This window comes from Dendropsophus ebraccatus, chromosome 11 (assembly GCF_027789765.1).
Source record: "Dendropsophus ebraccatus isolate aDenEbr1 chromosome 11, aDenEbr1.pat, whole genome shotgun sequence".
NCBI lineage: Eukaryota > Metazoa > Chordata > Amphibia > Anura > Hylidae > Dendropsophus > Dendropsophus ebraccatus.
The window spans coordinates 29,087,700-29,112,911 of record NC_091464.1 but is presented as its reverse complement, the minus strand read 5'-3'; the positions used below and the strand labels follow the sequence as shown (position 1 = coordinate 29,112,911).

General features: G+C 41.4%; 1 protein-coding gene across 3 annotated transcripts in view; it reads right to left on the bottom strand.

Annotated features, from left to right (window-relative positions):
- Nucleotides 1-25,212, bottom strand: part of MID1 (midline 1) — a 357,475-nt gene that overhangs the window by 85,354 nt on the left and 246,909 nt on the right. For all 3 annotated transcript variants that reach the window (XM_069945012.1, XM_069945010.1, XM_069945011.1), the window contains exon 3: nucleotides 2,451-2,546. In XM_069945012.1, coding sequence (XP_069801113.1) covers nucleotides 2,451-2,546 — 96 coding nt within the window. The remainder of the gene's footprint in view (nucleotides 1-2,450; nucleotides 2,547-25,212) is intronic.

The window sequence follows — 25,212 nt, the reverse complement described above, 5'->3', positions numbered from 1 at the left end:
GGGTTTGGGGGGGGGGGGGCGGTCCAGGGGTGACACATTCCCTTTAATGCCAGGGAAAAGGGTTGTCCGCTGTATATTTATAATTTATCATGCTTCTATTAATACAGGGAACACTCTTCCGAAGGTCCCTATAACGTTTGAGAAAATAAAAGGAGTTGATGGGTGGTGGAAAATCATTATCCTTCCTAAAGTAGTGAACTGCATCAGCACTACTGTTTAAATGTGTGTACCTTTCTGTATTTGTTTATACCCAGCATCTAATTTTTGATTGTCAGGGCAGCTTTTTGAATTAAAAAATACAAAAAATGGATTATTGGTTATGGATCTTTTAAAAACAGAAGAAAAACAAGGCCAACAATGGTTGGACCACAGAACACATAACAGGACATAGTGGAGCAGCCCTCTTTAATGTTGTCCTTGGAAAAAAAATCTTTGCAGCATGCAACCAAATGGGTTCCCCTAATCTGTATCTGATGTGGCCAGATTTCCCCACCAGTAATGTATACTGAAAGTTACAACATAGCTGCTCCTTAGAATGGAACGTCGTCTGTCTCTTTGAAGTTTCGATTATGAATAGCTGTCAAAAGCAACAATCCGCTTTACAGCACAATGCATTCAATGTATGACAGATGAAAGAAAATAAAACCAGACTTTTGCTATAAACTCCTGTGCTCAGACACAAACATGGAATACCTGTTTTTAGTTGGTTTTTTTTCCATTGAGACAGGATCTAGCGTCATACTATAAGAGAAACGACAATGACGGGAGCTGTATTTTATAAATCCCGGCAACGTTGACATTGTAAATCTACATTGAGCCATGAAGCTGAGAAATAAGTAGGATTGCACAACAAAACCAGCCTTCTCTTCCAATCAAATACTGTTTTCCTATTAAAACGCTGACACTTCCGCCTGTCAGATAATACAAGAGCTCAGTGTCTCGGCTTTGATCAGGTTCTGTCAGGCTTCTCATTAGATAGCATCAGTCACCGTTTCAACAGATGCATAAAGAATGGGGGCGGGAGGAAGACCTAACCACTTCAAAGAGTCCGGACTCTAAACATTTTGCTGCAGAGAAAAAGTGATTTTCGAAAAAATTCTGATGTTCCAATTATATTTCTGTGATAGTTTGTCAGGAAGGGAAAGCAGATGTACAAGAAGCCAAGTGTTCCATAATCATCGCAAGTCTAAACGGAGAGAATAAAAATCATTACGGATACGACTGATGAAAGTAATCCCGAGGAAGAGCCAATTTCCGCAGCTTACGATATGTATACATTGTGTATTAAATAGAAGAGGCATGTTTGGGACGTTCCTTAGATTGGAACCATTAAATCCGGGCATTTACCGCAAACAGGAAATATCTGACACAATCCCCAAGTGTTTTTATGTAATGTCAGAAAGGAACTGAAATACTGGCAAAAAGACTGAAGAATATGCGGCCCCTAAAGAGAAATGGCAATCTTAAAAACAATAGCTATTTGGATGTTTGGCATTTGGTCAAAGGTTATAACAAAAAAAATGGTTGAATACCAAAAGGAAACATTAATGTAATGCAAAAGATTGCACAATGAATACTCATCTGGACTGACGCTATAGCTCAATGGTGAAAATCAATTGGTTCCACTACAAAACGTCTCCATGAAAAGATGAAAACAGGAAACTAAAAAAAAAAAAACCTCTCTACTATTTTAACCAGAAACAGTGTCACTATATCTATGGATTGTGTCTGACATTGCATCCAGCCTATAAGAGAATTATGGACACAGCACACGGACGGGAATTGCAGAGGGAAAAGACACACTTTTTTATTCCAAAACAACTTTAAAGAGAAGTCCAGAGGATTAGAAAATCTTGCAGCTGGCAGGGGGAAGGGGGGAATTGATTACAGCAACTTACCTCTCCCCGTACTTGGTGAGTGCCGGGATCGGCCTTGGGACCCCCGCTGGACTCTGGGATCTCCAGAGTACATGTAACAACCTGGCGGCTGATGGACTGTCCGCTCAGCCAGTCAATGATTGGGGTGGGACATTGCTCCAGTTACTAATTGGCTGAGTGGCCAGTCCATCAGCAGGGACAGGTCTCCCAACCCCCCAACCCCCCCACCCAGAGTGGTGACGTAATGACAACTCGGAGGAAAATGCCTTCCGGCAGGGCTACTGAGGCCAGTCCCGCCGCTTACCGCACGCAGGGGGAGAGGTAAGTTAGTACTTGTAATCAATTTTCCCCCTGCAGGCTGCAAGATTTTATAATCCATCGGACTTCTCCTTTCGATGGCACTTCATTTTTTCCAGCAGTACAAACAGTAAAACTTCATGAACCAACAGGCAAAATCCTCTGCCCTGTGGGGATCTAAGACGTTCTTCAAAGAGAAAGTTGTGTTAATCCCAAGTTGGGTGTATTTCCTACTGCTGTGGCAATACTGACAGATAAACCTAACCGAGCACTCACCTCTACATGCTGGCAGGTCTGTATAAGCTTGGCTAAGAGCATTTCCATTTCGGTGTTCCTTTTAATGAGGCTGGTAAGGTTGCTTTCCAGGCTTTGCTATAAAATACAAGAACACAAGACAGTTAACATTTTAGAACATATTCTGTGTGGAATTAAGCAGCACTCAAGAAAACAAATTAAGGTCTCTGTCACTTAAAAAAAAAAAAAAAAAAAAAAAAAAAACTTGGCATGTCCTAAAAAACCCTAAGTGGCCTTTGTCGTAATATCATGATCATTAATAGTGCCCGTCAATGTAACAAAACGGCCTTCTTTCCACCCTATGTTCCCAAAGTGGAAGAGACCCTGGCAGAAGTTTTCACAAAAATCTGTTTATCTGCTGTACAGCAAGTTAAGCAAACTAGTCCGCACTGTGATCTGCCCATGCTCAATAGTCCAGTGATCTGCTGCTTCCTTGCCCTGACTGACAGCATTCTGCCCACATCCTTATTACTGATTGATGCTTTTAAATGTGTATTAAAATTGTGCATAGATGTGATATTTTTAATTTCATTATTAGGATTAGGAAATCCTCTTTTATACTTTGCACCAGAAAATTTGTTTTTTATTCTAGATTATGAAAGCATAGAAGGGTATACAAAAAGTACCATGTGTCTCCTTGGAACATGAATTGCAGCTGATAGATTCACTTTAAGTGGGCACAGCCACTTCAAAAAACTTTATATAAGTCAAAAGTTCTGAACGGCGGGGATCTGAGTATTCAGACCTCTAGTGATCGCCAGATATAGCAGGAAGATGCGTGCACTAAAGGCCCTATTACACAAGGAGATTATTGGCCGTATTTAGCCAATACTGCAATATGTCGGCTCATCATTGTCTTTCAACATGTTGAAAGAGCAACAATGAGGAAATTCATTTCGCGGGCTTTGCAAATTTTTGGTCAAACTCATTTCATTAAAACAGACAAAACTATAGCAGCTACAATAAAAAGCTGGGGCTATTACAGAAGGGCAAGTTTGTTAAAGCATGTTGTTGTAAAAGGGTCAAAAATCGGAAAATCACAATTTAAAAAAAATGTCAGTCCTCTCTGTCCCTATATCACTCTGTTAGTCTCTCCCTGCTCTGCTGTAACTGCCTGCTGCCATCCTGCTCTCTCCTTCACACACAGCCGACTGGCCACTTCCATTACCGAACCTCTTTATATAGAGGGGGAGGGGCTGAAATCACAGAGGGGCCTACAGCTGATTGGACGGGCGCTAGGGATTATGGTTAGTCTCTTTCTCCCGCCCAGTGACACTACAGACAGCATGTGCGGACGCCATTTTGTTTCTTTGTGAATTTCCTTAACGAATCAGCGAGAATTCGCTTCGCAGAATAAAGCAAATTGATTCACAGCAAATCTTGATTCACCAGATTCGCGTGGCTCATCTCTAATTTTGACACTGTTCACACTAGCATCACACATCCCATCATACCACTTTCATTCATAATAGCGTCCACCAAGTTTCCCATAAGGTTCTGGTATTTTGGACAGTAAGAGTAGCGCTGCAGACTGTGCTGTTTATTTTTGCAGCTAAATCGTTTTTCATTTGGATAGTAAAACGTGGATTCATAAATCAAGTTTATACGTCCTACAGGAAGGAATCTCATTTTACGATAGCAGACGACACCAGATACTTAAATCTAAACGACCAACTCGTCCTTTAATATCGCACAGTGACAGGTCATGAAATCTACTGCGTATTATAATCGCATGTCATAACATTATTACCCTTGTCAGGCGAACATGGAAAATGAAAAGCCAAATTTATTATGTCTGAGAGCAGCTTATAAAATAATAATGCGAGAGGGGTAATTGTCTACTCCTTTCATTAAATGTCTTCCATAAAAAGGAGACTTGAAAAAAAATATATATAAAAAACCTCAATAAATTGTTCTCCGCTTACCTAGTTTTTGCTCCGAGCAAATCCAGTTTAGCTATATTATGGAATTACTTGTAATACAGCTTACTTGTGTTATAGGCCCTTTAACTGAGTGTGGTTATTACAGCTCAGAAAATACCCCTCTTTTTATTCCCAAATAAATTCTGTCACTTAGGGCCAGTTCACACAGTAAACACAGCGTAATTCCGCGGCGGACCTCTCCACCGCGCAATCCCGCCGTACTCAGTGTGCTGCTGTAAGTGAATGAGAGGGCACGCTCTTCCGCTCCCTCTCCTCTTCGCTCAAAGAAGTAACATGTTACTCCTCCGAGCGGAGAGCGACGGCAGCGGACGAGCGCGCGTCCTCTCATTCACTTACAGCAGCACACTGAGCACGGCAGGATTTTGCGGCAGAGAGGTCCTCCGCGGAATTACGCCGTGTTTACTCAGTGTGAACTGGTTCTTAGGGTATGTGCACACTGAGGAATTGTATAGGAAAGTTTTCTGCTTGAAATTCCTCGCCTATTCAGCTCAGGCAGAATAGGAGCAAAATTTTATCATAATTCATGCGGAATTTGAGCAGAATACAAGCATAATTCAAGTGGAATTCAAGCAGAATTTAAGCCCCCATTGACTTCTATAGGATTCCTCTAGCAGAATCCCCCCAAAGAATTGACATGTCAGTTCCTTGGGCGGAAAGCAGGATTTGCAGCAGAAAATTCTGCTCTGATATTCTGCAGTGTGAACAACAGAAAGGAAATCCTATTGAACACAAGATGGGGCTCTGTTCATATTTTACGGGAGGAATTTCAAGCTGAAATAAGGGCTCATGCACACTGAGCAAAAAGCGAGGGATTGAAAAGGAATCGGCTCTAAGGACTCATGCACACTGAGCAAAAGGCGAGGGATTGAAAAGGAATCGGCTCTAAGGGCTCATGCACACTGAGCAAAAGGCGAGGGATTGAAGAGGAATCCGGTCTTAAATTCTGCTTGAAATTCCTCCCGTAAAAGAATGAACAGGGCAATTTCTCATTGTGTTCAATGGGGTTTCCGCTCTGTTGTTCACACTGCAGAATTTCCAAGCAGAATTTTCTGCCGCAGATCTGCTTTCCGCCCAAAGAAGAGGCATCTCACTTCTTTTGGCAGAATCTGCTAGAGGAATCCTATAGAAGTCAATGGGGCTTGAATTCTGCTTAAAATTCTGCTTGCATTCCGCTAGAATTCAGCTCAAATTCAGCTCTGATCAGAATAGAAGAGGAATTTCAAGCAGAAATTTTCAAGCAGAAATTCCTTGTCTTTTGCTCAGTGTGCATAAGCCCGTAGAGCGGATTCCTCTTTCTTTCCTCACCTATTCCTCAGTGTGCACATACCCCTATACAGTAGATTAGGCTGGGTTCACACTACGTTTTTGCAATCCGTTTTTTCTCATCTATTTTTGCAAAAACATGCATGGAAAAACTGATACATTTGTGTGATCCATTTTTTTTTTTATAATAATGGAAGTCAATGGAGAAACGGATCAAAACTAATGCACACAAAAACGGATTGGAAAAATTTTGTATGAACCCGGCCTTACACTGAAAAAACTTTTACGAAAAACTTCAACCTGCAGTGAGACGTGAAAATTCATTTTCTAGCAAATATATCAAGGAAAATCTTTTTGCACTAAAAAAAAATAAAATAAAAATTACAATAACATGTGCATATAGTTAAACATCGTCCTGTGCTTTTAGTCTTAGATCCAGGGATATTGTCATTTATAAAAAAAACAAAAAAAAAACAACAACTTTCGAACACCATAATGTCTCCTGCGATATATTAAACTAACATTCAGCATTTTATAAACCAGAGACGTATTCTCTTGGGACTATGGGGTTGTGGTTTATGCTGTTTATTGGGATTTAACAACCACATAATACTCCTAAAAGTGGTGCGGCAAGCAAAATAATTGTATAATAAACCAGTCATCCACCATATACTACACAAGGTTATAGGAGGCTTCACAGACAGACAGACGGGTCTTGGTGCCACAGATAAAGGCGAAAAGGTTGACCTTGACTTAACCCAACTCTGTTTGACGACTCAACGTCTCATAAAAAAGACAATAAAAGGTCTGTGATAAAACGTCCACAGCAACCAGATAAGGACGCCACCAGAAAAGACTCCACGTAACCACGCAATCTACAGAATGTAACACATGGCCGCATGCATGTAGGCACACTTTACATTATTAATCTTGTTCTTTGGAGGGAAGAGATTTATTTTCTGCAGTTGAGGAGGTGCATAGCTACCACATTATTCTTTGACATCAAACACATTGTAAGTCAAGGGAGCCCACTAAATTAAGAAGAATCCATTACTGTCTAATTGGATCCTTTGGAAAACTGATCAATCCTAGGGAATTCCAGTGTGAAAGCAGCCTTATGAACACGCTGCCTTCTAAGCTACCTGGTAGCTAAGTAACTACCTGGATAAGGGCAACTATACAGGGTTGGGTTATAGTTGAACTCTGCAGTAACCTGGTAGGGTGTGTGTGTGCGTGTGTGCATGTGTGTGTGTGGAGGGGGGTTTACTAGAAGTGGCAGCCTAAATGGGTGCCAAAATGTGGTTGCCAGGATTGCTGTTCCTTTTGAAGTCTTTCCTCCTGATTTAGTCAGGGTGAACATACCTTTAGGGTACGTTCACACTATGGAATCCAGGCGGGTAAACCGCCGCTCACGCCCATGCCATAGACTCCATTCTATGGTCAGGCGGATTCCATTGTCCCCCTAAAGAATTGAAACGGCAGAATCCACCCAACCATAGAATGGAGTCTTTGGCATGGGCAGAGATGCGTATGGGTGTGAGCAGGGGTGAGCGACTGAATCCGAGGCGGGTTATCCACCAGGTTTCCGTAGTGTAAACGCACCCTAAGGGTGTGTTCACACTGAGGTATAGGCATGGAATTGAAGAGGAAAGTTTTCCGAAACTCCTCGCCTATGTCAATTCTTTGGGCGGAAAACAAATCTGCGGCAGAAAATCTGCAGTGTGAATAACAGAGCGGAAATCCCATTAAACACAATGGGACATTGCTCTGTTCATGTTTTAAGGGAGGAATTTCAAGCGGAAATTAAGAACTTATTCTGCTTCAAATTTCTCGCCTATTCCTCAGTGTGCACATACCCTAATAATAAGACAGCGAGACATCAGACATGTCCTCTATGGGTGGCCCACGACCAACTCTGAGCATGGTCTCCATATTGGCATACATAGTGTAACCTGGAAAACATATGGTCGGTATAATCTCCTTTAAAGTCTGTGCAAGTGCCAAAAGGTAGCACTATGGTCATTACAAATAACATACTGATACAGACAACAATTATGTGTAAGTGTCCATTGACTACACTCATAGCCGACACCCAAAGTGACAACCAAGCTGCAAAGCTCATAAATGTCTCCCAGGAGGATTAGATGTTTTGGTTTTGAAATTCCTGGAGTTCATGTTTCCATATATAACTCTAGTATTGGAAAGTTAAATTTGGTGTAAGATTTAACTCTCTGTTCACAAGTAGAATAATGGAAGCAAGTGTTTCTCCCAGCCAGGGTAGATGTTGTCATACCGCACAGCCTGAGGGAGGAATGTCATAAATCCCAGAAATGTTCAGTCATCCTGTGGTCCGCAGAGAGTTATGCCGCTGGCTGTAATTTTCACTTCCTAATGCTATGGAATGCCAGCGGCGTCTGTCTACGGAATTTTGAGTGTCAGCTGTGAATCAGCTAATTCTGCACCAGGAGAAGATTCTTTTTTGGTTCTACCCAATATATGCCAAAATTCAGACAGAACATATGTGCATAATACCGACATTAGTCAATATTGGTCAGCAACCTAGAAGATAAGACACCACAATTCCCAGAGCATTCTCATCAGTGCATGAGCAAAGGGTTAACATTAGGCCCTATTCCACCAACAGATCTGATGAAAGATTATCTGCCAAAGATTTGAAGCCAAACCCAGGAACAGACTATAATCAGAGAACAGGTCATAAAGGATAAGACTGGATTTCTCCTCTTTTCACATCCACTCCTGGGTTTGGCTTCAAATCTTTGGCAGATAATCTGTCGTCAGATCTGTTGGTGGAACAGGGCTGTTACTGTAGATGCCATGTGGCTGCCCATCATTTGTTCCATCTTACATACAAGTATCTCAACACTATGGGGGAGATTTATCAAACATGGTGTAAAGTGAAACTGGCTCAGTTGCCCCTAGCAACCAATCAGATTCCAATTTTCATTTTCCAAAGAGACCATGAGGAAAGAAAGGTGGAATCTGATTGGTTGCTAGGGGCAACTGAGCCAGGTTCACTTTACACCATGTTTGATAAATCTCCCCCTGTGTCTAGAAATGGAGGCACAAAGAGGAGGATTTATCATCTACAAAATCATCTGCAAAATTCTTGCAACTTTTTGCCAGAACGTATCATAAACAAAAAAAAAACATAAAACAAAAAAGAAATACCATATGGCACAGCACAGTGTAGTCTACAGGTCTATTTCATATAAAAAACAAGATGTGCCAGTGCAGAGCCATCCTCGCCATACGCTTGGTAAAGGGGCCCTATGAAAGCGTTCAAAGTACTGTAAGCTCTAGGATCTTTCTGAATACAGTGCAATGAAGCGGACACAGATGAATATTCACATTGAACAAAAACCTTCAATACAGAACCCCAGCAAAATCCTCACCACATTTTCAGTGGGCCTGTAATGTAATAACAGCTTACAGTATATAAAGGTCTGTTCTTCAGTGACACCTGGGAACCACTGTAGCTCCAGCCAAATCTGTGACTTTTCTTGTATTTTGCTGAAAAATATGAGGACATTGCACAAGAATTGCAATTAGCATTTATTAAAGGGGTACCCCAGCAAGAAATATTTATTTCAAATCAACTGGTTTCAGAAAGTTATATAGATTTGTAATTTACTTCTATATAAAAAAATCTTTATTCTTTAAGTACTAATAAGCTGCTGTATGTCTGACACAGTGCTCTCTGCTGCCACCTCTGTCCATGTCAGGAACTGTCCAGAGCAGTAGCAAATGCATAGAAAACCACTCCTGTTCTAGACAGTTCCTGACATGGAAAGAGGTGGCAGCAGAGAGCACTGTGTCAGACTAGAGAGAATACACCTGCAGAACATACAGCAGCTGATAAGTACTGAACGACTGGAGATTTTTAAAATAGATGAAAATTACAAATCTATATAACTTTCTGAAACCAACTGAACTGAAAGAAAAAGATCTTCGCTGGATAAAAATGGCCCTGCAGTGCCAATCCCCCCTGGATTTAGGTAGAGATGCAATGCCTCTACATAAATCCTGTGTGCACTTAAAGAAACCTACAGTAAACCTGAGCTGATGTAAGTTTAACTAACATTTTTCTGCAAAAAAAAAAAAAGTTAAATTAGGCAGCCGCAGAGGCCCCGCCACCCTCCAATTCCATCCTCACCCCGCCCCTCTGGTGTGACTAATGTAGAGGGGACAGATATGAAAATATATCCGCAAAACAAGCGTGTGCAGATAGACTTCTTCATATCTGGCCCCTCTGCCCCCCAAAAATGAAAGGTTCACAGCTTCATAAAATGTTCCCCCAGATTTTTTTGGTAAAATTATTGATAAATTTCCAATATTGTTTGGTGGAAGGAGCAGTATGAAATAGATAATGTATCCCCCTCCATCTGCTGTGTATTTCACCTACACACATCTCATTCTGCACACAGACACTATACACAAGCCCATTATGAGCGGATTTCAACAGTGTGAAGTTTCACAGAATAGTTTACAGTTTCAAAAGGTAGAAACATGAATGGAAGCCATCCCTGGAAGAGAAGACGGCCAAGGGGAAGAAAACCTTTCCGTTACACTAACTTGCCTCAGTAACTTTACTCAACAGCTTTAGTTTCAAGCACACTGGAGCCCTTGTTGGAAGCCATGTGTGAAAATAATGATGTCCTGTCTCTTACCTGTGGAATAGCTTGCTCTTAACAAAGATTCCGAAAAATCTTTCATCTGCCTTGGCACAAGAAATCTGAATTACAATGATGGCCAGGGGAGCCGAAGCAGCCGGTGCTCTTCAATATTGTTTGTCTGAATTTTAACCCTTACAGCACTGATACAGTAAGCGATGGGTTTATTCTAGTTATACAAGTAGACTGTTGATTTAAGTAAAGTTGGGTTTCATGTCCGACAGGGTTCCCTGTGGCATTAATGAAACATTGACAGAATATCCCAAGGCTAGGGTTTCAATGCTTGAATAGGTTATCCCAAGATTAAAAGTTCTCTCTAATCCACAGGATAAGTGATAACAAGCTGATCGGTGGAGGTCCAGTAGATGGGTCCCCACTGATCACGAGAATGCCCCCTTTCCAAGAAAAAGGATCGGCTGGGTGCATGTTTGGCCACCACTCCATTCACTGTCCTTGGGACTGGAAGAATAAATTGAATTATTCAGAAGTCCCAAAGAAAGTGATGGGAAAAATCATGGGAGAACATATTTCTATAAAGGAATAGTGTAGTTTGTTTTTGTATAATAACAGATAAGAGTAAACAGTTTCTTAAAGGGGAACTTGGCCGAAAGTTAAAAATCTCATGCAGGGAGGGGATGGGAGTAACATAAAAAAAAATTATACTTACCTGTTCCACCCCAGCCACAGCGCCACCAGCACCTATGACCTCCAGTTTTCCTCCATTTCCTGCATCATCATGACCTGCTACCCGCAGGAAGGAAGTGCTCGCTCAGCGAGTGACTGCAGCAGTGTCCTACCCCAGTGTACCTGGCTGAGAAGGGATTTATCACTTTGACGTTACAGGAGCAGAAGCTGCAGGAGGCGGCGGGGTTGGAGGTCTGTAACGCTGCACTAAGGGGGCATAGAGACGGATAAGTATAATTCTCTATTATGCCCCCCAACCCCTGCCCTCCTGGGATTTTTTACTTTCAGATGGCATTCTCCTTTCAAATATGCTTGGGGGAAGGCTAAATATGGAATATGGAATAGTTTAGTGGCTACAGAATACAAACTGTACACATACTTCTTTCCATCTGTCTTGTACTGTATTCACACTCTCATTAAAGGCTCACCAGAAAACTTCCTTAGAAAGAGTCACATTTAACATGAAAAATAAATAAGCAAGCGGCACTGTTCATCCCATCAAAATGATGGACAATTGCAGAATCTGGCAGACACTACCACTCCTTTGTAACCTACATACAAAATGTTAGCAAGATGTAGAGAACAGATGGAAGGTATCGTGAAAGCAGTATCAGACTACACAGGGCTCATTTGTAGTCTGTAACCATGGATACAGATAGGTCTATAGAGAGATTATACTTGTACTCAGTGTTCTTATTGTGGGCCTTACAAGTTCTAAATCATTGGGCAATTATAGTCCATGGGTTTATGATTTAGTCTGCATGGCAGAGATGAACTTGAGCTACGTTTTACTGATTTAATACCTCAATATCCTGCTTCATCCGACAAGGTTGCAAATTATTTAAAAACCAAAACTCAACATATCTTAGTTAGACATGTATATTCCGTCCATTGCTTGGGGCTGTTTTTCACTGGATGTCAGTCCACTAGTCTGTGGGTTCATTTTACTGTGTATATAAATTATATGTATTAAATATATTCACACTTCCAAGACCTAGATCATAAATAGTATCAGCAATAACAGAGGGTCAGGTCGCCATACAAATCTAGCTAAAATCGTAACATTCTCGCCACTTGTACAAAAAGAGATTAATGCCTTTCTACACGACTCTAAATCTCCGACACACATAGTGCGCTGTGCTGCTAGTAAGAATTATTTATCTAAGAGTTAATATGTGATCCAGCTTTATGCCTTCTGACATTTTACAGGGATTCCTACTCTCAAGGACCCCAGGCTTGGACTTTTCATCTCTCGAAAGAACAATGGTCTCGAATAGGTTATTCCCTTGAATCGTGTTACTGGGCCAGCGTGTTTTTATCCTAGATTATAAACATTCATATTTAGGGTGCTTTTACACGTACAGGATCTGCAGCAGATTTGATGGCGCAGATTTGATGGCGCAGATTTGAATCCGCAGCAGATTTGATGGCCCAGAATTGATTTGCTTTGAATCTGCACCATCAAATCTGCTGCAGATCCTGTACATATGAACGCACCTTTAGGCTATGTTTACACAACGTATGAGCCGTCATCAGAGCTTCCCATAGCACACAGTGAAGAGAGCGGCCGGAGCCGCTCGCTTCACTGTGTGAACTGACAGGGCTTTCTGCGTCCGGAATTCACAAAATTCCGGCCGCAGAAAACTGACCAGTCAATCTTTTTCCGGCATCGTATGGGATCCCGGCCGGAGCGTATACGATGTGTGTACGCTCCGGCCGGGATCCCATTGCAAATAAGGCATTGTTCCACACCGCAAAACTACGGCCGTAGTTCTGCGGCGAGAACTACGGCCGTAGTTTTACGTTGTGTGAACATAGCCTTAAGGTGTAAAAATCCTTGAAGGGGCTATCCAGCGATTTTGAAATAAATATTATCAATGCCCAAAATGACACAATAATAACATTTTTACACACTCCCTCTAATGTGATATACATTAGAATGCTTCTGGCCTGATCGCTACAGTTGTCATTGCATTATTCTGTTGAACCTAAAGGAAACCTATCACCAAAACAATGCTATCTGATCTATCAACATCATGTTATAGAGTGGAAGGAACTAAGCAGATTGATATATATCTTTATGGGAAAAGATTTAAATTATTGATTGATATATCTGATCTTTCCATGCTAAGGAGTCCAGTCTATTGAGTGACACCGCCCACTGGACTCCTTAACACAGAATGACCAGTTCTATAACATGATGTTTATAGATTAGATAGCATTATTTCAGTGATAGGATCCCTTTAAATGAATTGCTAAACTATTAAATTTGAATCCACAATCCTATAAGAAATAGCATAGAAGAAAAGTAATTCTCTATCTCTGTAGTGTCAGGTTACCAACAGACCAAAAGAAATCCTGATACTGCGACCAAACAGAGAGACGTTCAATGTAAGTGTGTAAACACGCCTAGATAAGACAGGATATTTGCTTAAGTATTAAATCTGTACTTTGAATTAGAGGCTGGACATGTAACGTGTGACTGCAGAGTTTAGCGGCCTTCAGGATTTAGTTGTAGAGTTAAGATAAATGGTTAAAATAAGTGCTGAAATTGGGAACAAAAACAGGAAAGTGGCAATTAAACTGCTTGGCGGTACTAAGCCTGTAAGGGGGATGAAGTGTATATTGTCCATTGCAGGAAATCCTTTATGAATGGTTGTCGGACAGTTTACACAGACACTATGCTCTGATAGACTGTATATACAATTAACTATTAAGGTTTTTCAAACATAAAACTAACGTGTCCTCTATCCACAGACTAGCGGACAAGGAAGAGATTGCAGGGGGTCTGACCTTTATACCTCCTGACTATCTCCAGATCGGCCCCCGACTCTTTATTTTGAATACAGCCACAAGTACGGCCATGGGTACTCAGCTCTCTCCAGTGGCTCCATTTATTCTGTGGTTAGGGGACAAGTTAGTTTTGTTGGAATACCTCTAACTTCTGGCTTCACATCAAGTGAATGAAGCTTCTATGAATACACTTAGCATCTACACCAGGAGCTTTTTCTGGAAAAAATAACATGATGTGAACATGGCTTTATTCTCTCCGTAAATGGGTCAATTCTATAGGCCACCATCATAGGAACAGAGCAATAAAATAACAACACAGCCCGGGGGATCTTACAAATTTTACTGGGGTCTGCCAGGTTTCCACATTATGCTGCACTATTTTGTCCAGCATTCTTGGCAGGATCTGCCAAAAATGTTGGACATATATGTGAACAAGACATTAAAACTAAATATTACAGAACATTGTTTAAAATATTGAACTTATCCATTGCAGATCCAGATGGTTCTTAGTGATAGGATGACTATCACTAGGATATGTCCAAATATATTACCAACACATTTCAAACATGATTTTATGACCATCAGGACTGAATCGCGTTAATCTTACATGGGGTGCTTTCTATGTATGGACCCTGCCTGATTTGATATGTGGATTCTTCTTTGGATTGTGTCAGACTATACTTCTTTTTTGACAGGAATCAGCGGGGGCACTGTGACCGGTCAGCAGCTATCCTAAGCTTCCCGAAGTGCCTATTTTTCCTGCTTCCAATACATCAACTTCATGAACGGATTGTTCTCTGCCTAATAAATCCTAGCTTTTGACAAGTACCATTGTCACAAGATACCTAATGTTTTTCACCTCTTCTGTTGGTTCTAATTTTATGGATGACCGATGTATTAGGGTATTTGCACATGCAGAAAAAACTCAATAGCGTTAGAAGCCGACGATATAAGAAAATATGAGCGAAGCAACCGGAAATTCGCTTTACGAGCTATGTGAATTTTCAGTAAAACTTGTTATGATTTGCAAATCGAATCTTAGCGGATTTATTTAAAACAGCAAAACTTTAGTAGCAACAATACTGGGACTATTACAGAAGGGGGAATTTGTTAAAGCATGTTGTTGTAAGGGTCAAAAATCAGAAAATCACAATTTAAAAAATTCAGTCATCCAATTTCCGCCATTCCTCTCCTCTCTGTCCCTATATCTCTCTGTTAGTCTCTCCCTGCTCTGCTGTAACTGCCTGCTGCCATCCTGCTCTCTCCTCCACACACAGCCGACTGGCCACCTTCATTACCAAACCTCCTTATATAGAGAGGGGGAGGTGCTGACATCACAGAGGGGCCTGCAGCTGATTGGACGGGTGCTAGGGATTATGGCTAATCCCTTAATCCTGGCCAGTGATGCTCCAGACAGCATGTGCAGCCACCAGTTTTTTTGACAGCGCAATTCGCCAGATTCGCTTCGCTCATCTATAGATATAGGCACAATGGGGGAGATTTATCAAACATGGCGTAAAGTGAAACTGGCTCAGTTGCCTCTAGCAACCAATCAGATTCCATCTTTCATTTTCCAAGGGAGTCTGTGAGGAATGAAAGGTGGAATCTGATTGGTTGCTAGGGGCAACTGAGCCAGTTTCACTTTACACCGTGTTTGATAAATCTCCCCTTATATCTGCCCAGGATTAAGTCAGCCATGTGTGAAAGAGTAGGTCAATGTAAAATATACAAAAAAGTAGTAAGCTAGGAGATGGGTCATTTCTAGAAGAACTGTCAAAAACATAAAACACCATTAACCTAAAAAAAGAGGCATACTGCGCTCCCCTCTCTAGCAGACTTCATTCTCTTGTTGCAATGTGTTTACATGGTTACATATCCCGGTTTCAGGACAAGCGATCTCCTGTATAATTTATGTTCGGTGATCATCAGAGAAGAACTAAGCCTGGAACTCATTTGTATTTGTCATATTCGATTGAAGCCATACAAGTTAACAGGTGCAGATCATGCCCTTCCAGCGATATCTCACCGCAGTTTTGGCCAGACCATGTACGTCTAGATGTCATTGTTGAACATAAATTCAGTGTTTATTGGTGGGCCTGATAACTAAAACTCTACAACAGATGTGTGATGGAGGCACAGTATGTAGCCAGTCTCCAGGGCACAGGGGTAGATTGCACTATCATGTCACTCATATGTTCCTCTTTTACCTGTATCTATGTCAGGTTCCATGCATTTATTCAGCCATGTGTTACTGCATTATTATCCCTTTCATGATTCGTGATTTCGAGACTGTGGCATCCGATAAATAAATGATACATTCAATTCTATTCCAGGCCCATGTGTTCTATCGGACCAAGAAGAAACATTGCAGATGCTTTTAAAATGATCTTACTGTATGTATTAGGCTAAATTCACATTGCCATTGGTTTTTTTTATGCCAACAGGATTTCAGGGTTTTAGCAAAGATATCCAGAAACAGAAAATATCCAATAATGTTTGCTATGATAGTAGTGTGAACATAGTCTTAGGCTACAGTAGTTTATTGCACAATTACTTTGAATAGAAAACGAAAAAAATCTTGGTAGGAATTATTGGCAGGAAGTCGGGGCAGGCGAGTATATGTTTGTTTGTTTTTTTTAATTACTTTATACACCGTGGCTCAGTTTTAAGGCCCTATCGCACCAAGCAATTATCATCTGTATTCGGGCGATTATCGGCCTATAATCCGTTGGTGTAATAGCTCCTGTTAAAAGGCAATGATCAGCCGACATGCACATGTTGAAAGATATTTGAACGATAACAACGGTCTGCTGGCTGTTGCTCCGTGTAATAGGAGCGGTGGCAGTAGACTGCCGCTATCTCACATGGGCAGCCCCTCCCGCAGGTCCCTAAGGGCACCCACTCTAACCCACTCATTGTTGGTGCATGTAATAAAACCGTCAGCAAGTAGGGAACGAGGAGCAAGTGAGCACTGAACTGACAGGTCGGCGCTCGCTTGCTCCTCACCATTGGCCCATGTAATATGGCCTTTAAATTTCTGGGGCTGGAAAAACCTTTCAATTAAATATTTCTTAGAGATATGTTTCTACCGCTCTTAAGCAGATGGTATTGCCATGGTAGACAACAAATACTGTGTAGTCTGATCCTGTAGTCAATTTCCCTAATATCGGTCCTCTACTTCTGACTTGCCTACCAAATGTACATTAGCAGAAGAAAAGGAGAAGGGTAAGTTGCTTATACATATTAGACTAACTGAAGCTGCAAATTTTGGCCAGACCAGTCTAACTAATGTGTATGCTGGCCTCCCAAAAGATAGCTGTTGGATCTTTTGTTCTCGTGGAGATAAGCCAAGGAGAATACACGCACCCCAACATACATGTGGTGTCGGGGTGGGACGTTTGGGCGAGGTCAGCCAAATAGAGGTTCAGCTGACAACTATCTTGTGTGTATGGGCAAATTTATAGGCAAAGAAAATAGAAAATTTTTCATTGTTGTATAGCAAGTTTTCTTTATTTTAACTTTAAGATTTATTGTGCCAATCAGAAAATTTGTGATATACGCCCCCTATAACGGGACCCAACTAAATTATAACTTTTAATCCTACATACAATAAAATCTTGATATATAGATTTTATTCATATGTAGGAGTTAATTTAGGAGTTATATTTTAGTTGGGTCCCATTATAGGGGGCGTTTGTCCCCAGATGTTTATGCTGAGGGATTGGGAGTATACTGTATTTGTAACACCAGGTCGCGACTGGAGGGTTGAGTATATTTTGCTGGTGTACATAAAAAGCTTTATCTAGAAAGAGTTCTTTATATAAGAGGTTTAACCTTTCTTACATCAAATATAGGATATCCAGCACTGATCTTTCTGACAAGGATATCCTGTGCTCAACCCAAGACAAGATTCTAAAGTACTGGGATGTCAATGTCAAGTTACAGCAACTGATAGAGCCAAGAGGTTAAAGGAGTTCCAGCATTGTGTGTGACTTCTGGAAAGAAGGCCAGTAATCTGCAATAAGTGGGATGTAATAAATTATTAAAAGAGAAGTCCGGCACAAATTTTTATTAAAGTATTGCATTGCCCCCAAAAGATATACAAATCCCCAATATACAATTATTACGGGAAATGCTTACAAAGTGCTTTTTTCCCCTGCACTTACTACTGCAACAAGGCTTCACTTCCTGGATAACATGGTGATGTCACTTCCTGGATAACATGGTGATGTCACTTCCTGGATAACATGGTGATGTCACTTCCTGGATAACATGGTGATGCCACGACCCCCAGAGCTGTGCGGGCTATGGCTGCTGGAGAGGATGAAGGTAGGGGGATGGTCAGTGTCCCTCCAGTGCCCTGTGTCCCTCAGTGTCCCCCTGCCATCATCCTCTCCAGCAGCCACAGCCCACACAGCTCTGGGAGTCGGGACGTGACATCACCATTTTATCCAGGAAGTGAAGCCTTGATGTAGTAGTAAGTGCAGGGAAAATACACAGGGAACATACACAGAATATATACTTACCATCCCTCCAGTGACAATCGCCGTTCAAATTTCCTGCCGGGGCCAGACAGCTTATTAACACACATTACAAAGTTATATGACTTGTATAACTGTTATAACTTGTAATGTTAATTAAGCAGAAAAAGAAAACCGCTGCACTACCCCTTTAAGAAAAAGTGTCTAAAAGAAATGCTTTTATATAATACCCTTATCGCTAGTAGTCCACTCAGGCTGATCCAGATTATTTTGTAGTTTTCTACAATATTTAAAATTTTCTGATTTTTTAACAGAATGTACAGCACAGGAAGACCTAGATCAGAAGTTCTATGCAACATGAGGAGATGATCATCTAAAATTTGGGTGCTTAGCAAATCAGGTATACTAGTCTTTGAAAGAACAAGCAGCGTAAATCGCTACTTTCGGGTGTGCTGACATAGCAAGCAGGGTATACAATGGACTCACGTAACACCCCACTGGTTACATGCAATGTCTCAGGTAGGACATGCAGTTTTAAAAGTTGACACCCACTCTTAATATCTATTATCAACAGATACAACTAGTATGCCAATACTACGACTCAACTAAGCTAGTACCAAGGTACAAGATACATATAGAAAGCCCAGCAGAAAAATACTAACCATCACCGCAAAGGCAACATTTAAGTGAATAAACTCACAAACTAAGGTTATGAATACCCTTAAGGATTGAGATCATGAGGTTTTCTTGTCTGTTCCCTGAAGGAGACAATAAGAATTGCTGTTTTCTGCCAGTTTCTAGCACTCTGGGGAGTGTTTTTAGTAAAAAACTGAGCTCAAGAACAAGAGGACATAGTGAGAGGTTAGTTGGGGGAAAGATCAGAAGCAATGTGAGAAAATATTATTTTACTGAAAGAGTAGTAGATACCTGGAAAAAACTTCCAGCAGAGGTGGTTGGTAAATCTACAATAACGGAATTTTAACACGCCTGGAATAAACATACATCTATCCTAAGATAATAAGAAAAAAAATAAAAAGGGCAGACTAGATGGACCCAGTGGTCTTTTTCTGCCGACAATCTTCTATGTTTCTATCATGTCAGTGACATGTAGCATGCATACTGAGAAAAGTTCCCAGCATGCATGGTGATAATACCCAAACAATACCATTAACTCGGTGGAGGCCAAAAAGGTATACCACAATAAAAAAAAAAAAAGTTTAGAATAGTGTTGTGCACAAGTTATTCTATGCAATTAAATAAAGTAAAAAAAAAAAACTAAACTATAAAACTATATATTTTTTTCTACAATGGGACATCCATATGCCTATACAGTAACATCTTATGTTACATGTTGGAGCTCTGTCTGTTGTATATGTCAAATAGAGGTCCATAGTGTGACATGAATAAGGCGTTATTTCTGACCCATGAGAATTTATTGGTTCCTATGTATACCTTTTCCTGTTTAAGAATTTTTTTTTATTTTTTCAAAATTAACCAAAAATTTCACTTACACCATGCTACCATTGTTTTAAATGAAAAACAAAGGTCAGAAACTATTAATAAAAAAAACAAACAACACACACAACATTATCAAGCAGGGGTCAAAGGACATGTGACAGTGTACACAGTTGCAGACAATGCAAAAAAATTGCTTGATTTGCAAAAAAGGGGAAAAAAAAGGCTAGCATCATGGGCAGATTGTGATAAGATAATTGGTTGCAATGGGAATATGTGGGTGCAGCCACATGTGGCCCCTTTGTTACAGACGTGACTCAAGTGTACCATTAAGATAAATGGAATTTGCTAATTGATGGACATGCTGCAGAAGTGGCCCATTTGTTTTTCAGCATAAAAAAAAAAATTGACAACAAATCTGCTGCTAGTGGATATACAGGGATGAAACTGCATATGCAGCAGTATAATGGAAAGCGACATAATTACCATCAGATAGAAACGGGAAGTGAACTATCATTAAATAATTAGATGGAAAGTCCCTTCCAAGCCTTAGCTGATGAGGATAAATATGTCCGGCCATACGTACATGGGATATTCCAGCAATGTGCTGGAATTGGGAACTCACAATGATATCTCCATCAATCTCTAGCATTTGCCTGATCTGCCAAAGCTGGGCGGGAAGGAAACAGACTTCTATTAAGGAAATATGTAAGAAGAGATATAAATGAGATGATTATAGACCAAACAAAAAACATCAGTCAGCATTTGGCGTGTGCGATAACATGTTATACTCTGCATCTTTTCCAGAGGGAATTTTAGTTTTCAAGAAAAACAAGATAATTCCAACTTTTTAATACAGGTCTGAAACTATATCAGTTGTATGGGTCAGGTGAAGTGTTAGATCACAATATATGCCCACAGCAACAGAAAAGAGTTAAAGAGGCTGCAGGAGACATGACAGTGATGTATACTTACCCGTCCCTCACTCCCGGTTTCCGCTTTCAGCATTTTGAAAACATCCAATGACATGCTGCTCATGCCAGAAATGGCCACTCAGCATAGCATCTATGCCGGCTGGCCATTTCCTATGGAAGTGGGGCATCAGTGAATGTCATGAAAGCACTGAAAGTGGCAAAGATTGCAAGGCTCTTGAACTGGCAGTGGCGGGAGAGTAGGACAGGTAAGTATACATTACTAACATGTTCCCCGCAGCATGGCTAAGTATGAATTTTTCCCGGCCAACTCCTTTAGCAGTATAACACAGATGCCACTTGTTAGCCTAAACCTATGGACCATTTAAATTAAATCTCTTGTCTTCTTCCCATCATCCGATGTAGAATGTTCAGAATGGCAGAGCGTTTCTGTATTCTCTTTGGGGAGGGGAGAGGGTGTTAAGCTACAGCCAGAGAGCTCTAGCTGAGTCTTATGTATATTGTCCAACCCGCTTCCCCGTGCTGGCGCGGTTCGATTCATGTGTAATTTTAAAGAGAATGTACCTGATGGTAAATCCTCTTTAAATGGGCAACAAAGCTTCTTTTCCCTTACACTGGTTTCCGTTTGGTTCTCAGCATCCTACAAAGCAGTGCTAGTCACAGCCTTTTAAATAGATGGGTTTGTAGATATCTATGATCCCTGCAGTTATAACAGCATAACTGATGCACAATATAGTTTATTTGGCATCAGTAAGTGATGGTGAGGATATGGCTCGTGTCTCTGCCATTACTATGTCGTACATTTATGGATGTTTGTGGAGCTGCATAGTTGAAGCACTGAGTAAATAGCGGCCGCAGAAAACTCTGTTAGTGCCCACAGTCAATAGGGCTCCGACCGCTCGCTCTATTGTGTGCTGTGGGGAGTCCTGATGCGGGCACGCCCGCATCTGAACTCTGCGCCCCGAAAGATCATCCGACCGACACTGCAGTACCGGCCGGGATGATCTTTTCAGAGACCGGCCATTCCATGACCCAGCCGGTCTCTTACTAAGTGTGAACATAGCCTAAGGCAGGATGAGTGCAGGATAAGTAATGCAATGTATTTACTAAGTTCTCAAACTGTCCAAGGGTAAAATAATATCCTAAAGTGACCAGACAATTCAGACCATAGGATCTCTGTATTTGATGAGACCATGTAATACCATAGTCACTTACTTCTTTGCATAGACACCAAGTAACTCTACAACTTTATGACCGAAACATAAGTGGTCTATGCAACTACTCCCAGTCCCGCTGTATAAATGGTGGGCACTGAGCAGCCCCAGCATAATGCATGTGAGTGCTTCTTGCCCTGCTGGTTAATGTATTATCAGACTGACATATCCAGACTTTTCCTTTTAGAGTCCCGGCCTTACAACCCTATGGAGACAACAACACATTTAGCAGGATGTGTAAAATATTTAGCTGTCTGGTGTAGCAGGTTTTTATCGCTACTTTCAGAAACGCTGCTTTCTACATCTGCAGCCCCTGAATGTACGTCTAAGTGAGACGGGGAACGTCTTCCTGCCGCAGTCTCGGTTTAGCAGGGTTAGATAGGAACACTTATTGTGTGCTTTGTGTTTAGGCTATGCAGCTTCCACCTCTCTAGGCATCTGTGCCATCCATCTGACAGATACCCAGTGAGAGGTTACATGAATATCCACTCGACAAGCCTGCCAGGAAATGGAACGAGCGCTTGCTGAAGCCACTCATCTACAGTCAGTTCTGCTACTCACAAATACCCGCGTTCCCTGGGGCACGAGGCACCCAGCTGTCTGTCCCAGGATTTTTGGCAAGATGGAATTAAGGCATAAAGGAAAATTATTATTTATTGAGAGACGAATAACCAAGTCACTCAGCCGGTCAGATTCCCTTCCTGACACCACATGATGCCTGTAGAGAAAGTTCCTCTGGTACATGTTATTCTATATAAAGCAAACTGGACATTTTATCACTATCCGCACTGTTATCATGGTCATAGGATATTGTATTGTGGGACTTCTCTCTTCAGACCAATATTTGGGGTACCTACATAAGGGACAGGAGCGAAAGAGAGAAGCCCCGCAACAGAACTGTGAAAGACAGGAGCTAGATAGAGAGAAGCCCCGCAACAGAACTGTGACAGACAGGAGCTAGAGAGAGAAGCCCTGCAACAGAACTGTGACAGACAGGAGCTAGAGAGAGAAGCCCTGCAACAGAACTGTGACAGACAGGAGCTAGAGAGAGAAGCCCTGCAACAGAACTGTGACAGACAGGAGCTAGAGAGAGAAGCCCTGCAACAGAACTGTGACAGACAGGAGCTAGATAGAGAGAGAGAAGCCCCGCAACAGAACTGTGACAGACAGGAGCTAGAGAGAGAAGCCCTGCAACAGAACTGTGACAGACAGGAGCTAGAGAGAGAAGCCCTGCAACAGAACTGTGACAGACAGGAGCTAGATAGAGAGAGAGAAGCCCCGCAACAGAACTGTGACAGACAGGAGCTAGAGAGAGAAGCCCTGCAACAGAACTGTGACAGACAGGAGCTAGAGAGAGAAGCCCTGAAACAGAACTGTGACAGACAGGAGCTAGAGAGAGAGAGAAGCCCCGCAACAGAACTGTGACAGACAGGAGCTAGAGAGAGAAGCCCTGAAACAGAACTGTGACAGACAGGAGCTAGAGAGAGAGAGAAGCCCCGCAACAGAACTGTGACAGACAGGAGCTAGAGAGAGAGAGAGAAGCCCTGCAACAGAACTGTGACAGACCTCCACTACAGGGCTTCCCTGTCTGTAGCGTCCGTAATATACAGGACGTGGGAATAAGCCCTAAGTGATTTTTTTTTTTTTTTTTTTTTCAGCAGTGTGTCCAATGGTTGTGGATTTTCACTGGAGCTTATAATGAAAAGAGGTGAAAGACACAGTGAAATCTGCCGAAAGAAAGTGCAAGATTGTGCTGCAGATCTGTGCTTGGGCTATCCCATAATAATGATGAACACACTTACCTTCCTGGCTCCCCACCCCATGGTCAGTAATATACTGCTTGGCCCCGCTGTGTGTTGGGTTCACAATGTCACAGTCATCCTCAGCCAATCATCGCTGAGGTTGGACACTGCCACAGCTTCGGATTGACTGGAGCAGGTTTGCAACATCTCAACCCTAAATCTTAAAGTGGCCACACAGTTGGGATTGAGTGCCATATTACCAGTGGGGATGCAGGAGCCAGAGAGGTGAGCACATATGTATTTTTAATCACCCTCCCCGAGCATATACTGTATAAAAAGAAAACAAAACAAAAAAAAAAAAAAAAAAACACACTCTCCTGTCCGGTTAATCCCTTTAAACTCCATATTTTAGACTTAGTTTCTCAGTGCTTTGGACCATAATATGATGGCGTATACATAAGATTTCACTTTTATATTAATCCTTTGCAGAATTAAAGCGTACCACTCATTAAAAAAAAAAAAAAAAAAAAAAAACTTTTTATACGTCAGAAACTTGTGAGCTGGGAGAAGATCTTCATAGGTTTCTCTAGGCTCTTTGTCATGTGACCTGGACAGACTTGTATCAAAAATCTCCAGACTATCCCACTAAATGGCAGGATCTAATATTACTAATTATTAGTATTTTTTTTTTTTTATATAAAACCTCTAATAGTTTGTATAATGTAATGATTAAGGATCAGGTGTCATGTAGTTCCGATAGAAGTTGTGTCTGTGTAAGGACCTGGCATACCACCACTAACCTAACAGATTTCATTCCCCCAGCCCTTAGGGTATCTGCATTTACCTCGACATAACAGTCTAATTCTATCTATGAAATTACCAAGTTTATTTATTCATCGAGGTTGGGAAGACATTCGGGTCCTGCAAAATGAGCAACATATGGTTTTACTAGCCCACACAAAACGGCAGGAGCATGTACATTTACGCCACCTGTACGCTCTAAATGTAGAACGCATGGCAGAAACTGCTTCTATATACAGGCTGAAGTCAAACTTGTCAGAATTAGAGACATCAGCCATTCGCTCATTGCTCAGCCACTTCCATGCGATGGTATTCTAAGTTAGAAATGATGGAGAAAAAAAAAGGTAATTTTTCCATCTGTACGCGGAAGACAGAAGACTGCACAGGCTGCCTTTGTTCCCCGTCTAATGAAGGATGATCTGCTATTAAAATAATTATCAACGCTACTTTGATAGGGGGGGAAGTAATTAACGGCGCCCAATGCCCGGGAATAAGATTCCAGACAGTTATTTATGACACAGAAATGTGTTACTGTAATTTCCCATCATAATTACGGCTCAGAAAAATCTGACGTTAATTTAAACAATCACAAAGAGCTCGGAACGCTCCTCTAATGCAGAGATAACAAGGTACCACCTGTTTGTATAGGATTGAATGAGGAGCTCTCTCTCTGCTAATACACCATAGCAAGCCGGGGGATGGAAAAGTATTAGTAATTCAAGGCCATGACAAAAACTGTGAAATA